Source organism: Lucilia cuprina, chromosome 4, assembly GCF_022045245.1.
Source record: "Lucilia cuprina isolate Lc7/37 chromosome 4, ASM2204524v1, whole genome shotgun sequence".
Taxonomy (NCBI): domain Eukaryota; kingdom Metazoa; phylum Arthropoda; class Insecta; order Diptera; family Calliphoridae; genus Lucilia; species Lucilia cuprina.
The window spans coordinates 52,206,688-52,224,117 of record NC_060952.1 but is presented as its reverse complement, the minus strand read 5'-3'; the positions used below and the strand labels follow the sequence as shown (position 1 = coordinate 52,224,117).

Below are 17,430 nucleotides of genomic sequence, written 5' to 3'. Positions count from 1 at the left end.
GAATAAAAAATATTAGTTAATTTAACTAAAATTTCTTCATATTTACCACCCCTAAACAACGAAACGATATTAGTAAATATGAAGAAATTTCTTCATATTAACTATTTATTAAAATACAAAAAATTAACGAAGAAATCTGTAATCTGGAATAAAATTTTAGTTGGCTGTATAATAACAAAATTGCTTCATATTTACACCCCATTTTGCAGTATTTATGTAAGTAGAAAGTAACAATCATTTCTCCAAAATATCGGTAAAATAACTACTTTCGGAAGTTCAATAAAACGAAAAGAACTTTTAAGAGTCTAATCTCTAGATTACTTGGAGACAGTAAAAAGACGAATGCCTCCTTTCTCCCTTACAAAGGAGACACTAAAGTGTCTCTATAAGCCCTCTGGTACATTCTAGAAGAATGACCCAAAACATACGAATTACAATCATCCAGGTGGTTAACTATTAGTGGCAATTACTATCTTTTTCGTATGCATTGACTCTTTGTCGAACTGCTGGGAATCTACAGCCACTTTAAGAAACATATTTGTGTTCTTTAATATGTCTAATAAGTTTTTCAGCAACAGTCATACACCAGTTCATTCGAACGTATGTATTTTGAACTCGTAAAAAAGTCTTAAAAATTTTAATTTCTATATAAAGAAAAGAATTTCACATAAAAACAAACTTATAATATTTAAGAGGAAAAATTAATAAAAATTCACATAGAGTTTAATTGAAAGCAGTGAAAATTTTAATTTTGTTTATAAGGGGAAGAAAAATGTTTGTAAAAAAGCAATCAAAACCTCCAGTTTTCTTTTATTCGATTAACCGAATAATTTTAAATTATCCGATTATTAATCGGCTAACCTAAAACCTCAAATAATTATTTGTCAAATAAGACAAAAACCCGAATAATTGAATATCCTTATAGATACAGCTGTGTTCGAAAAAATAGGAGTGAGACAGAAAAATAATTGTGCAGCTTAATTTAAGTGTTTAAAATACAAAACAAAAGAAATTTTGTAAATAGGTTTATTAATTTTTTTGGTATTCACTTTTTACGAAATCCATATCCGATTACGACTGTTCAAAAAATAGGAGTACCGTATATTATCTTAGCTAAGTTAGATTAATTTCTTTTATTCGTAGTATATATTAAAAATATGATATAAAACTGTTATATTTAGATGATTTTGAGCTCAGTTCACAATTATTTCATTTAAAATCTTAAATGAAAATGTCAGAATTGACGAAAATGAAATCTGTTTAAATATCTTGAAAATTATAAAACTATCGCGAACAAAATTTGAAGATTCTCATGGTAATCTCATTAAAAGACTTTTTGAAAACTTTAGGAAGTCAAATATTTTAAAATATATCATAAAAAATAAACATTTCATTTAAAAATTATAAGAGCTTCCCATAAGCGCTTATCATTTTTTTAAATTAATCCCATTAGGGCTCCCCAAATTAGTGAAACTAAGCCAAATCGTAGTTATTAAACATCGTGATCAATATTCAGTTCGTTCAGATTAATTTTTAAACAAATCTTCTTAAAAAAATTTAATTTCAGACCTTAAAGCATATTGTGAAACCCATAAAGTGTGCCAAGTAACACATTTAGAGGTGGTTTCATTAGTGGATGAATTTTTAATGTATGAATACTTCATCACATTATATTTTTTAATCTAAATGAATTCAGAAAATATATTGGAAGTCCATTAATCGAAAAATATTAAGCTCTAACCAACTTTCAAGGAAGTTGTATAATAGGAATGATTGGGTCTTGGCAAAAAGGGTATGGTTTAATAAATTGTAAAATGGTATCGTACCCCAAATGTTGTAGGTACACATATTAGTCCAAGATATGCTCTCATATTCCCAATAAACAAATTTGATAAAATGGTGGTGTTGTCGTATACAAATACTTTTGATTCTAAATTGGTGGAAGCTCGTTCCATAGGAAGTAGACCATTACATGGTTGTCGACTTACTGATTCTAAAGCAAAACGTTAAAAGACCTCGCATTTAAAATTTTTTTAAGGCTTTCTGAATAAATTACTGTATATTTATTAATAATCTGCCACGACATGTGCCATCAAGCCACTCAAAACCGTTGTCGGAAAGACATTAAGTTCCGGAGGCTCATATAAATTTATATTCAAAATTTTTCAAATGTTCACTCCTATTATTTTGAACGCAACTGTACACAATTTAGACATAATTTTATCTTTATATAAATGAATGTTGATGTTGGAATTTTTTTACGATCGGAACATAATTGGTCATAGCCCTCATATAAGGCACTCTTACGAAAATCTCTTAAACGTAGATTACTAGTTACCAACTAAAGCAATTGATACAAAATTTGGCATAAATATTAGTTTTGTATACAAAAATTCTATTTCAATATTTTTTCACGAGTGGTTCATAATATAGGTGCTTCCAAAAATGAAGGTTCTTCCGAAATTCACTTAAACGTACATTACTTATTACTAAATTACGATATAGGTACAAAATTTTACTGAAATATATTTTTTGTACAGAAACGTTACTTAAAGAATCTTTTACGATCGGTCTATAATTGGTCATATCTCCCATACTAGATTCTGCCTCGAAAATTACTTTAACTTTATTTAACAAAATATATATAATATTGTAGAACAATGTTATATATATTTTGAATTCCCTTAAATCCTTCACACACATGCATGCAAATTATTAAATATCGCTAAAGCACATCTTAGGGCGCAATAAAAATAGAAAAGAAAATGGCGTGTGTAATGTTTAATAAATCTTGCAATTGTAACAGATTTAAGATGTTAGAATTATGGAGATTTTCTATTTAACACATGAGAAAACTTATTTCTACAAATATTTGATCAATTATTAAAAAAGTTTTATTTTCTTGGTTCAAAGACGATAGGCCCATATTTTCCCATACTCCCCTATAAGCCCTCTTGTAAAAAATCTATTTATTTTTGTCAAAAATACATACAAATATTCCACAATACGGTGAAAAAAACAAATTAAATGCTTTATTTTTTAAAAATTATCCATTTTTTAACATACTGACTGATGTAGGGTATCATATGGTCGGCAATGTCCGACTATACATTCATACTTCTATATTAATAACCTACACCACCTTAGTAAGGAGGGTATATTGGGTTTGAGCTAATGTTTGTAACATACAACAATATTCATCCTATACCCACCTTAAAGTATACCAATCGGTTTAGAATCGTCCGTCTGGCTAGTTGGCTGTCCATGTAAACCTTGTGGGCAAGGTACAGGTGGCAATTTTCAAGATAATTGGATGAAAAATATTCCGGAATAATGTTAAAAAACAAATCAAATGCTTTATTTTTTTAATAATCCCCATTTTTAGCATACTGACTGGTGTATGATATCATATGATCTGCTATGCCCGACTATACATTTATACTTGTTTGAATTTCTCTTAATGCTACATCATTTTTTAAACCAGTAACTATTTTAAGAGTATGATAAGTGAGAAAAATTGTAAATTAATATTTTGTTAGTGTTTCATAAATATAGTTACACTTAGTGACAAACAAAGTAGAATAGAAAAGACAGGAAAAAACGATTATTTATTTTTATTTTCCAATTTAAAGTAAAATGCCGAGTGGTCCATATCTTACCGATTTTGAAAAAGGTCAGTTTTCGATAAATTGCAAAAACATCAATTGTTCACAAATAATAAGTGAATGTAAAGTAATGGTATCAAAATGAACCATAAGTAGACTACTTAAAAATTCTGAGACTTTTGTTATTTCATTACAAAAATGCACGTCTTGAATTTGCTAAAATAAATCAACAAACTTCTTGGAGAAAGGTAATTCAATAACTCTTGTTAACGGTAAGATGAAATTGAACTTATGTCTTCTGGCAGACATAAGTCGTCAGACAAAGGGATGATTATCATCGATATATATAGAAGTACTTGAATTAACCGCATGTTACCCGATCAAAATCCGATGGAGAACATTTGTGAAAAATAGATAATATGCAAGCGTTTTTCACCATAAAGATACAGTTATGGAAGTATGCCTAATGGAATTTTCGAATTGATTCAGAAAATTGGCGGGCCTACACATTACTAAAATGTCATTTTTGTTTGAAAGTTTGCATTTTAATTTAATTGTAGTTATAATTATGTATTGTTTTATAATGTAACTAGCTAATACCCGGTGTGCTTCGCTACCCCTATCGAAATTAAATACATAATAATCAAAAAAATGATATAATTAGTTACTAAATTATAAACTTTTTATTAAAGATTTCTTATAATTTATTTTGATGATAAATTATTTAAATTCTAAAATAATACATAAATGATATATTTATTTCTTACTTGCTAAAATTTAATATATATCTTTAGTCTTAAAGAAAAATTCTTATTCTAATGCTTTGGGATATACAATATTTTTTTACCCTCTAGTATAAATAAAAAACCTCACTTAACGATTTTGAAAATTACAACCACAATAGTTTTCCAGATTAACAATATGTTACATATGAGAGATGCCAAGCATATGAGAGATGAAAAATTTGAATTATCTAACAGTTTTTAATTCATATATGTGGTGCCAAGCCCCTAACTATATGAATATATATATTATATATATATATGTAGATCAATAAATGAGGAAACATTACAATTTGGAATATATCCCCCTACATGCTCGCATACGATTTCTGGAACATTTTCTACATTTAGCATATGATTTAAAGTACAGAAGCATACCGGAAAATGCAAACAAAAGTGCAAATAACAATAAGGAGTTAATGGAAATGAGAGCCAGTGAGAAACGAAGAATTCAAGAGGAATTTAAAAAGCGGATGGGATTAAATATTGATAAACCACTCACAGGATATGGAAGCACAAACGATGGTAATACCGCTAGACGTTTTTTTAAACATTTTGAAACTACTTCCGAAATAACCGGAATTAGTATGGATTTACTGCAAAAGGTCAATATTATTCTAATGGCGATAAATAGCAAGCATAAAGTGAACGCAACAAAATTTGGAGAGTATTCTACAAAAGTTTCTAAATTACTTTTGGAATTATATCCCTGGAAAGAAATGACACCTACAGTTCACAAGATATTATGTCATGGAAAGGTCATCATAGAACATAATATTCTGCCTTTAGGAGAGCTTACAGAAGAACCCCAAGAATCGAGGAATAGAGACTTTAAGCATATTCATCAGTTTAGCTCAAGGAAGTGTTCTAGGCAGTCTCAAAATGAAGATATTTTTAATAATCTGATTCTATCTTCTGATCCTGTTTTATCTACTATAAGGAAACGTTGGATTTGCTACAAAACGTTAGCATTTGAAAATATTCATGAATTTAAAGATTTACTTTATCTTTTAAGATATGGACTACTGTGATACCGATTATTTACAAAATTATATTAATTTATAAAAAAAAATAAATAAAGACTATTTTTATATAAAATAAATACTTGTTAATTTTTTTTAGGGATAAAGAATAAAAATTAATCGTAAAAAGTGGCTGTAAAAATTCATAAAAATTTAGGTAGTAAAAAATGCCTAACAAATGTATGGATGAAAATAATAGTACTAGGTAAATTCTCTAAAAGATGTTGAGTTTTCCCTAATTAATTTGTCACTTAAAAAACATTAGGTAGGCATGTTATATATCAATGGAAAGGTAATTTTGTCTATTTTCAAAACTGTATATAATTTTTGAAAATTAAAAATTCGCGGAATACTTTTTTTAAAAAAAATTAAAAATGTTGTTGTTGCTTATTTAACAAAGCATGAATAAAATATGACAATTTTTGATAAAATTTTCAGAGGTTGTCTCGGATTTTTGCTCATATCGCCGTTATTTACCGACCGATTTCGCTGATTTTAAATAGCGATCTTCTCGAAAGCATGTCTAACAGAATTATTGAAGATTCGGATCTCGCCGATATCTGGGGTCCTCTAAGAACTGATTTCAACAGACAGACAGACGCTATCTATAAGGATCCAGAATATATATACTTTATAGGGTCGGAAAATTATATTATAGAAATTACAAACGGAATGACAAACTTATATATACCCTTCTCACGAAGGTGAAGGGTATAAAAACACAACTAGGCTAAAAAAGATGGTATAAAACAAGTGATAAGGAGATTTTATCGAAATTTAAGCATCTCAGTTCACAGCATTGAATCACTTAAAATCTGAAAGATGCCATCATCATTAATCCGGTTTATTTTCATCCCTATACGATGCTATACAAAGGGTACCAGCCATTTCACTAACATTACAGTCCAGACTCATAGTCCAGACTATACTATAGCTCATAGTCCAGACTACAGACTAGAATATAGTCCAAACAATAGACTTCACTACAGCCCAGGCTATAGACTATAATATAGTCCAGATTATATACTAGACTACAGTCCAGACTGGTCTATAGCTCATAGTCCAGACTATAAACTATAATATAGTCCAGATTATAGACAAGACTACAGTCCAGACTGGTCTATAGCTCATAGTCCAGACTATAGACTATAATATAGTCTAAACAATCGACTAGAATATAGTCCAGACAATAGACTACACTACAGTCCAGACTATATACTAAAATATAGCCCAGAATATAGACTAGATTACAGTCCAGACTAAACTATAGCTCATAGTCCGGACTATAGACTACAGTCCAGACTATAAACTAGACATTAGGCTAGTTTATAATACAGACTAGATTATTGTCCAGACTATAGACTAGACTAAGGTCCAGACTAGACTATAGCTCACAGCCCAGACTATAGACAGTAGTTCATACTAAAGACTAGAATATAGTCCAGATTATAGACTAGAATATAGTCCAGATTATAGACTAGAATACAGTCCAGACTAGATTAAAGCTCACAGTCCAGAATAAACTATAGCTCATAGTCCATACTATAGACTTTAGTTCAGAATATATACTAGACATTAGGCTAGTTTATAATAAAGACTAGATTATTGTCCAGACTATAGACTAGACTACAGTCCAGACTAGACTATAGCTCACATCCTAGACTGTAAACAGCAGTTCAGACTATAAACTAGAATATAGACCAGATTATAGACTAGATTATAGTCCAGATTATAGACTAGAATACAGTCCAGACTATATTATAGCTCATAGTTTTGGCTATAGACTAGAATGTAGTCCATATTGTAGACTAGAATACAGTCCAGACTATAAACTACAGACCAGACTATAGTACAGTCTGTAGACTAGACTTTAGTCCAGAATATAGACTGACTATTGACTGTAGTCCAGTCTATAATACAGGCTACAGACCCGACTAAACTATATACTAGAATATAGCCATATCTTTCTATAGTCCAGGCAAAACTACGGACTGACCTTTGAAGCGGGCATTAAAGCCATTAAGAATTGGCCGGCTTTATTTTGGTAGATGTTTGATTAGTGAAGGAAGAATTAAATGCGCGGGGTGAGCCTGCACTAACAACATTTAACCCCACCCCCTTTCTAAGGCTCTTGATAAAAGAAGCGGGCACTTAAGGCATTAAGAATTGGCTAGCTTTATACATATTTCTAGGTGTGCTTGATTAGTGAAGAGGGTATTAAATGCGCGGGGTGAGCCTGCACTAACAAAATTTAACCCCACCCACATTAATAAAATAACATTTCAAAGTATATGAAGAATTCTTCTTCTTTTTAATGCATGGGAGAGGATTTTCTACTTTAACAAACTACATATAAAAAATTATAAATTGTTTTAAAATAAGGATAACATAAATATAAGCAAACAATTAAAAAAAAATTGAATTATTTAATAGAATATAGTAAATAAAAATAACGTAAAAAGAGTATTGAATAAAATTGTATAAACAGCTTTTTGAAAACATTGTTTTAAAAGATAGTAATGAGTAATTTTTCAAAAACTGTTTTTTTGAAAAATTTGTTCTACAAAAAACTGCAGCGGGGACTATATTACCCACCAAAATTAAGGAAATTTGTCCCTCTATAATGTTCAATATGCCAATCCTAGTCACTCGTCCAAAATTTAACCCCAGGGCCAAAAGAGAGTAATGAGTGAAATTTTGTAAAAACAGTTTTTTGAGAACTTTGTCCTTCAAAGAACTACAGCGGGAACTATATTACCCACCAAAATGAAGAAAATTGGTCCGTAGGGTCAAAATCGTCCAAAATTTGACCCTAGGGTCAAAAGAAAGTAATGAGTGAAATTTTGTAAAAACAGTTTTTTGAGAACTTTGTTCTACAAAAAACTATAGCGGGAACTATATTACCCGCAAAAATGAAGGAAATTGGCTCCACTATAATGTCCAATAGGCCAATCCTAGTCACTCGTGCAAAATTTGATCCCAGGGCCAAAAGAGAGTAAAAAGTGAAATTTTGTAAAACAGCTTTACAAAAAACTATCAAAAGAAAATAACAAGATAAATGTTGAAAAAAAAACTGTTTTTTAAGATTTTATACAAAAACTATAGAAGGAAATTATTATTAATTATTAATATTGGTAAAAACTCGAAAAAAACTTGGCAGCACTTATTCGTAGCAAGAAAAACTCAATTTTTTGTCTGCACACAGTCTGCAAGAGAGAATTTTTCGTGTTACTCAGTTTTTGTTGAGTGAAATATGAGTAGTTTTATAAACTGCTTTGTTAAAGTAACGGGGATTAATGCAGTTTATATACACACATACATAAAATAAGTAATGTTTAACTGCACTGTTACAGAACAAAACGAAACAAGAATAGAAAAAAAAAAGAACAAAACGAAACAAGATTTGAGAAACAAAGAAAAAAGAAGGTAACAACATCTTCAGTTTTGTTTGATCTATGCGACAGTAAAGAAGTGTTTTTTAAGAATTAATGTTATTATTTATATAAAGTGATTTGAATTGTATTAATTGTTTTTTGTGTGATAATTTCCAACGGAAGAATTAATAGGTTAATTGTTTATTTTCTTACAAATATCATAACATCTAATATATTTATTTTATTAGCATTACTATACTACAGGCAAGCGGGGAAAGCTGTACAATAAAATACACAACATCAAACGATATAACAAAATATTGAAAGACTTTGAAAAAGAAAATTCAATAGATGAAAGTGAAGAACACGGTAAATTAAAACAAAAATTAAAATAAACTTGAAAAGTAATATTTTCTTTATTTACAGATCCGGAATCCGATTGGGAACAGTGTTTACACCTTTTAAAAATTGGAAACTTATCTCCGGAGGAATTTGACCTACACTGGAGAAAATGTGCTTACTACAGATTTAAACAAATGAAAGAGAAGAAAAGTACATTGGAAATATTGAACGAGTGGCCGGAATATAAAAAGTCATCAGGATTTCAATTAGTAAGTATTTTATTGATTAGTAGATGTAGTTATTTATATTTCATTTATTTATTTATAGATATCAATAGACTTTCAACTAAAGTTTCAAAGGCTAAGGAATTAAAAACCAAATGGGCAGATTACGGGGGAAAGTTGTTTAGTTTGTTGAGGAATAAAGTCGTTAACTCGACTACTTCAGCTATACTCAAAAAGTTAGCAGGCTGTAACGAAGGTAAATGTATAATTTATATAATATGAATTTTTTTATTTTTTTCAGTTCCGTTTCCTTTTAATTTTAGACACAAAAATATTTCATTTGCTATAATGGGCTAAAGTTCCGAAGAGCTGGAAACAAAATTGAATTTGCTGAAGCTCCAGTCAATAAGTATATAGCCATTACTTTTAGTGTTAGGTGATTTAGAAGATATCAAAAATATTTCGATATATTTTGATGGCATAAGGTCCCATGATTAACTGCTGTACATATTTTATACAAAATAATGTTTGTTTTTAATCTAGAGTTTCCAAAAAAATCCGAAATATTTTATAATTTTATTCAAATATTCTTTTTTGAAATGCCCACAGCCAAAAAAATAAAGTTTTATAAGCCAATTACTTAATTAATGTTTTTTTTAAATGTTAATGCCTTTTTACATCAAATTTATGTATAAAATATTTTTTTTTTGAATTAACTCTTTACTTTAACTAATGATATACATATAATTTTTAAAATTAACATTTGTAAACAAATTAATTAGTTATAAAACCCTATTGCATTTCTCTGTATAATTTTATTTATATAGAATCATTTTTTTATTATTGAAATATATATATTTTCAAGAATAAAAAATATCACAATCTTATCTTCAAAACTTAAACTTAAAAATACTCCTTGGCTACGCTCACGCCAAATTTTATCCCGATCGGATCAGCCGTTTAGAAATGCCAGATTTATTTCCAAAAAATTTCCATTCTGCCCCACTGTGCAGTGTGTGACAAAAACGTGTAAATGATGGTGAAATATTTAAACTTTCGGTCTAATTTTTGAAATTGAAAACGATATTTAAAAAGTTTTATGTTTTTAAAACGTGTAAATGATGGTGAAATATTTAAACTTTCGGTCTAATTTTTGAAATTGAAAACGATATTTAAAAAAGTTTTATGTTTTTAAAACTGTATTTGTTGAAGATATTTTTAAACTAAAATGAATAAAAAATCCACTTAATTATACTTTAGAAAAAAAATTAACTCATTTACACATATTAAGCGCGTAGTACTAAAATAACATTTTTCACCATTAATTACAGATTTTTGTCACACATTGTATTCTGTGCCCTTATTAAATTCTAAGACGATCTAGTCATGTTGATCCGTCCGTGCTAGAGAGTTGAAATTTTCCACAAATATTTCCTATAGGTAGGGTTTGAACACTCGGAAGAGTTTTCAAGTTTTCCTACCGAGCGCGGGTGGTGTGATGATGGACCATCTGTCCTCTCCCAGCTATAGAGTCTCTTAAGCTGAGGGAGGGCTGATTGTAAACCACCTTGGAATATTATATTCCCCGCGGACCAAAAACTGGAAAAAGAACAAATATGTAAATAAAAAGATAAAGTTATGGTGCAGGGCCTTAATAACCCAGTACTGTCGTCAAGTGTTGATTTACTCGCGAGTCATGTATCTTCTTATCTTGCAATCGTGAGCAAAATACTACTACGGAGGTGGGTACCTTGGCCTCTGTGGCGGACAATGCGTCAAGTGTACAGCATGCCATTGGCAAAAAACATAGGTGTGAAAGAGAAGGATGTAAGTGGGGACTCCGACACTGAATCCTCAGATGATAACAACAACACCATTATAGAAAATCCCAAAAAGGATGAAAATCCCAAAATGGTGAAACAAGTGAGTGCTAGCATAGCTAAACTACCTATTCACACGGGCGAGCTTCCGGTACTCTTAAAGTCTACTGTCTCCATAAAAGGATAGGTCAGTAAACTGGCTAATAAATGTATACTGAAAATTCTTGGCGGTCAAAAAACTGAGCTGGCCGTGAAAAAATATGAAGTATTTAACTTTAATTTAATTTGTAATAGGTATCGACCAGAACTATATGGCTAGTCTTGCCAAGAATAAAGGTAGGGTTTACTTTGCCTTTAAAGCTGCCATATTTAAAATTTGGGAAGGTGCCGATTGGAAGGGTTGTTACAACATGCCTCAAAAAGGACACTAAAAACCCTATGACCACAGCATCAGCTGCCACTACTGATAACGCTGAGGAGTTAACTCTTAAAAGCGAAAAAGATACCACTATCTAACAAAAGAAAGCGCAGCTGCCCTTTTCAAAATTATCCACATCGGATGCAACGGTGCTGAAGCAAGGTCGTGGCAACATATACCTTGCATCTGTTTACCTGTCTTTCGATTCTCCGACACAACCACTAACGTTGGACGCCTAAGTAGAAATGTTCACAAATGCCCTGCTTGAATCGTTCGATGACAGCTGCCCTCTGCGAGAACGGAGATCTGCCCAGAAGAAACCCTATATTAAAATTTTTGCAAAAAATAATAAACATTAAGTGATAAGAAATACTATTTAGTGATAATATCCTTGCAATTTGGAAAAGAAAATTTTAAGTTTTGTGTGAGAATAAAAATTTTTGTTTGAAAACCGCTTCAGTTTCGCCTATATGTACTACTATATGTATACCACCGCTTACCAAATCATAACACAAGCTTCCAGTCAGAAGTCCGAGCAAAACGGAATGTGTAACAAAAGCTGAATTAAAAATATGGGTGAGAAAATCCCATAAGGAATCTTGGAATAATGAAACTTTTGATAGAACCACAAAGATCCTATGGGGTGACCCTGATGAGAATAAGACAAGAAATCTTAAAATGAGCAAGTCTGAAGTTCATTTGATGGTACGTATTCTGAGTGGACACATAGGATTACGACCACATCTATACAAAATTGGCCGTGCGAATTTAGACGAATGTAGAGCACTTTCTCTACCACTGTCAGGCATTCGTCGAATTGATGTTATTCCGGAAATAACTTGGAATTGATGTTATTCCGGAAATAACATTCCTGACTAACACTGATTATAAAATTCTTAGGAACTACGTCCAAGAAAGTGAGTTTCTAAACATTAAAAAATAATAAACTCAGTGAAAAAAAAAATATTTTTTGTCATGAAAAGGAGTGCACAACAGGCGTATTTTTTCGGAATTGATGTATTACTTCCTCCTATCAACCTAACCTAAGAAAATCTAAAGTTTGATTTTTTGGAGTTGGATTGACATAAGATTGCCCACATGTATTACTGATTTTTATAGATTTCTAAAAAACCTGAAATCGTATAAATTTAAATAGATATATATGTACTTACTTTATAGTTACAGCTACTAATATTATTATAAGTCCAACAAGAAGCATAGCAATCACAACTCCGCATATCATGTATATGGTATCGCTCGGTGCATCTAGAAAGCAATAATTATATATAAAATTAGAAAATTATAACATGTATATATGTATGTGTGTATGTATATATAAAAAAACAAAATTGTGAATTTTGCCGTCCCTCCCCTCGACAATTGATCTCTTGGTTGTAAAATTACAGTGAGCGACAAAACAATGTAAACTTTTTTTAAATGTTCACAAATGGACTCAAAACCCAAAACATTAATGTCCTATACCCAACTTAAAGTATACCAATCGGCTTAGAATCATTTTCTGAGTCGATTAAGCTATGTCCGTCCGTCCGTCCGTCCGTCTGGCTGTCTATGTAAACCTTGTGCGCAAGGTACAGGTCGCAATTTTCAAGATAATTGGATGAAATTTGGCACGCACGCTTCTTTTGGCCCAATACAACCGTACCCCCCAAATAGGGCCTTTTGGCTTATAATTAATTTAAATGATCTATTATGTTAACAAAAGTCGACAAAACTTAGTTTTATAGAACTTTAAATGATACTACCGATTTTTGTAATGATCGGGCTTCATTTGACCCATACAAACTCCCCTTCAGAAAATGACTTAAAGTCAAAATTCACTTACAAACACTAATAACACTTTTAAATTCTACATAAATAATATTGAAGAAGACTTAACTCCCCCTACCAACATTTTTAAGGATAGGGCCACATTTTGCCCTACTCCCATTTAAGTCCTCTTAAAAAAATATCTTTTTTGTCAAAAAAAGTAAAAATATTCCGAAATAAAGTTAAAAAACAAACCAAATGCTTTATTTTTTAATAATCCCCATTTTTAACATACATACTGACTGGTGTAGGGTATCATACGGTCGGCTACGCCCGACTATACATTCATACTTATTATAATTATATTCTTTATAATGAGAAACACATTGATATTTATAACGCTACAGTGTTTATACACTACACCACTATAGTGGGGAGGGTAACATAAAAAATATTGGTCCAATACACACCTTAAAGTATACCTATTGATTTAGAATCATTTTTTGATTCGATTAAGACATGTTCGTCCGTCCGGCTGGCTGGCAATTTTCAAGATAATTTGATGAAATTTGGACCAAGCATGTTTTTTGGCACATGGACGAAGCCTATTGAAAATGGTTGAAATCGGTCCATTATTTCACCTAGCCCCCATACAACCGTACCTCCCGATTTGAACTTTTTATACCCTAAACCACTATAGTGGGGAGGGTATTATACGTTTGTAACATACAAAAATATTGGTCCAATATCCACCTTAAAGAATACCGATCGATTCAGAATCATTTTTTGAGTCGATTAAGACATGTCCGTCCGTCTGTCCGGCTGGCTGGATAGCTGTCCATGTAAACCTTTGCGCAAGGTACAGGCCGCAATTTTCAAGATAATTTTATGAAATTTGGAACAAGCATGTTGGCACAGGGACGAAGCCTATTGAAATCGGTCCATTATTTCACCTAGCCCCCATACAACCGTACCTCCCGATTTGAACTTTTTATGCCACAATTACGTCAATTATTCTATTATCTCTCAAAAAATTGGCACAAATAAGTTTTATATAAGTATAAATGACACTGCAGATTTTCGTAAGGATCGGCCATTATTTGACCCTAGCCCCCATACAAACCCCCCTTCAAAAAATGTCTTAAACGTCTAAAATTGACTTGTAACCATTTGTATCGCAATGAAACTCAACAAAACTGTTATTTAAAAATATATCCTTTTCCCAAATATACCGAGGATCGGCCCATATTTGACCTATATAAAGAAATTTTGGTTTTTTTATCAATAAATTGCTTAAATATTTTGGATTAATATTCAACATAAAAGTTTCTTTATAAAAAGTAAAAATTTTAAAAATATACTCATGGTGTAGGGTATTATATGGTCGGCCATGCCCGACTATACTTTCCTACTTGTTTTTTTTTAGAAGTACTATATTCGGCTGAGCCGAATCTTAAATACCCTCCACCAGCTACTTTTATATTAACACATTTCTAATTGTTCAAATATTTGTAGAAATAAGTTTTCTCATGTATTAAGTAAATAGAAAAATCCCAAGATTTAAATCTATAAAAAATGCTCGGGGGAGTTTTGCAGTTTTTCCTATCGAGCGCGTCCCCGGGTGGCGGATGGGAGTGGTGATGGACCATTTAAAAAAAAATAAAAATTACGGTGCAGGGCCTAAATAACCCAGTACCGGCGGCAAGTGTTGATCTACTCGCGAGTCACGTGTCGTCGTCATCCTGCAATCGTGAGAAAAATACTACTACGGAGGTGGGTACCTTGGCCTTTGTGGCGGACAATGCGTCAAGTGTACAGCATGCCACTGGCAAAAATATATGGATGAAAGAGAAGGATGTATTCGGAGAGAGCTCTAAGCTACCTCAGCCTTTAAATACTCTGAATTCTTAGATGATAATAATAATAATAATACCATTATAGTAAATCCCAAAAAGGTAGAGCAAATGGTGAAAGAGGTAAGTGATTGCATAGCTAAACTACCTATTACAAATAAAATACGTAGGAAAAGAAAAAGAGCCGCCATCTTACGCCAAAGTTGCCAGAAATAGACACCTGTCCTCTGCGCTGCCCTCGCAAACTATTAAACCGGGCACAGCGTAAAAAGACCGCAGTATACTGGGATGCTTATTATAATAAACTTGGTGAATATAAGAAAATCGTTGGAAAAGCCAAACGAGACTCCTGGATACTTTTCTGTGAACAGGTATCTAAGATAAAAAATCCTATCCAAAACTTATGTCCAACCGGAATCCATGATCGATGACACGGGCAGGAGGCTTGAGGATATGGAGGAGACAATGAAACTCCTAATGGACTCTCATTTCCCACCCGGTGTATCGAATAGCATAGATGAACCGATATTGGAGGAAGGGGAGGGTAACATGGAAATATTTATTACATCTGACATGGTTAAAGGGGCAATTAAGAGCTTTGCTCCATATAAAGCTGCAGGACGGATGACATTTTCATGGCACTTTTGCAGATGGAGGCGGGACTGGTTTCCGTACATCTGTCACAGATATTCACTGCGTGCTTAAAACTATCATATACCCCAGTTAAATGGCAAGATGCAAGGGTAATATTTATACCCAAACCAGGGAAATCTAGCTATGCGACATCTAAGTCCTATCGACCGATAAGTCTTACGTACTTCGTACTTAAAACCTTGGAACGGATAGTCGATAGCATGGTTAAAAGCAGCATACCATACCTTAAATATAAGCAGCATGCTTATGTAAAGGGACGATCGATGGAAACCGCTTTAAACGAAGTCGTCTACTACATAGGTGAATCTTTCGATAGCAAACTGTATACACTGGCGGTATGCATTGACATCGAAGGCGCTTTCAATAACGTGCGCACTGATACCCTTATCCAATCCCTAGACCAGTTTTATGTTGGCAGGGTGCTCCGTAACTGGATCAACTACATGCTAAGGAACAGATGAATAAGCTGCGAGATGTACGATATGGGGTGGCAAGACGAGGGTGGCATTTTGCCACCTTTACTCTGGGTTACCACGATTAATAGCCTCCTAAGGACTCTAACAGAGAAAGGACTTAGACCTGTCTGCTATGCAGACGATGTCGTAATACTTTTAAAGGGAAAGGATCCAGATTACTTGTGTAAAAGTGCTGAGGAGGCTCTGATTCTACATATACTGAACCTTGATTCCTGGGCAAGAAGATACCGGTGACAGACAAAGTTAAGTACTTATGTGTAATACTTGATCGGAAATTTAAATGGAGACACCACATAGATGATTGGATCAATAAGGCACATCGGTGCTGGGCGACATGTAGGCGAACCATAGGCATGAAATGGGGTCTTAGTCCTGCTATGACAAAATAGGCTTTATAAAAGTGTAATTAGACCAATTCTAGCTTATGCTTCATTAATCTAGACTGCTTTGGACAAAATGTGTAATATCAAACTACTACAGGGAGTTCAGCGTACATGTTGCTTGGGTATAAGTGGTGCCATGTGTACTATGGAAACGTTGCTAGATATTCCACCCATTGAAACATATATAATATATGAGGCGGCGCTTACAGCCGAACGACTCTTTACTTTAGGCGAACTGGCCAAAAAACGGTTATAGGACATGTTGGAGCATTTGGAGTTTTTTGGCCCAAAATGGTTTTCTCCAATTTTTCTTTTTATTATTTGAATTCTTTTTTTTGCCCTTTTTATTAAATACTTTTTTATTATTAAATTCATTTTTTTAATAATAACCCAGTTATTAATTGCTTTTTATGAATTTTATTGGAAACTATTATTATTATTAAAACTAAAACTTAATCCTTAAATATAAATCTAAAAAGCAAAAATTTAATTTAATGGCAACCCTGAACTCTAAATCTAAAAATGTTAAAAATAACTGTTCTTGCTGAAAACAAAAGAAATGAGAATTAAATGAAAATAACTAATAAATAATTACAGTTTGCATTTATATATCAAATAAAACAGTCGTTTTTACTTACAAAGTTTTTCCGCATAAAATTTTTTTAATTAGCCATTTTTTAATTCTAAATTTATTTGAATTTTTTATTATA

The 17,430-nt window shown here is 31.9% G+C and overlaps 1 protein-coding gene and 1 long non-coding RNA gene across 4 annotated transcripts in view; one reads left to right on the top strand and one right to left on the bottom strand.

The window, feature by feature from the left end:
- LOC111683110 overlaps positions 1–17,430 on the bottom strand; it is a 238,572-nt gene that overhangs the window by 33,063 nt on the left and 188,079 nt on the right. For all 3 annotated transcript variants that reach the window (XM_046948340.1, XM_046948341.1, XM_046948339.1), the window contains one exon: positions 12,760–12,853. In XM_046948340.1, coding sequence (XP_046804296.1) covers positions 12,760–12,853 — 94 coding nt within the window. The remainder of the gene's footprint in view (positions 1–12,759; positions 12,854–17,430) is intronic.
- On the top strand, positions 8,795–9,501 carry LOC124419347. The gene is made up of 4 exons (XR_006940504.1): positions 8,795–8,975; positions 9,032–9,152; positions 9,210–9,394; positions 9,453–9,501. It is a non-coding gene; the product is annotated as an uncharacterized LOC124419347 (long non-coding RNA).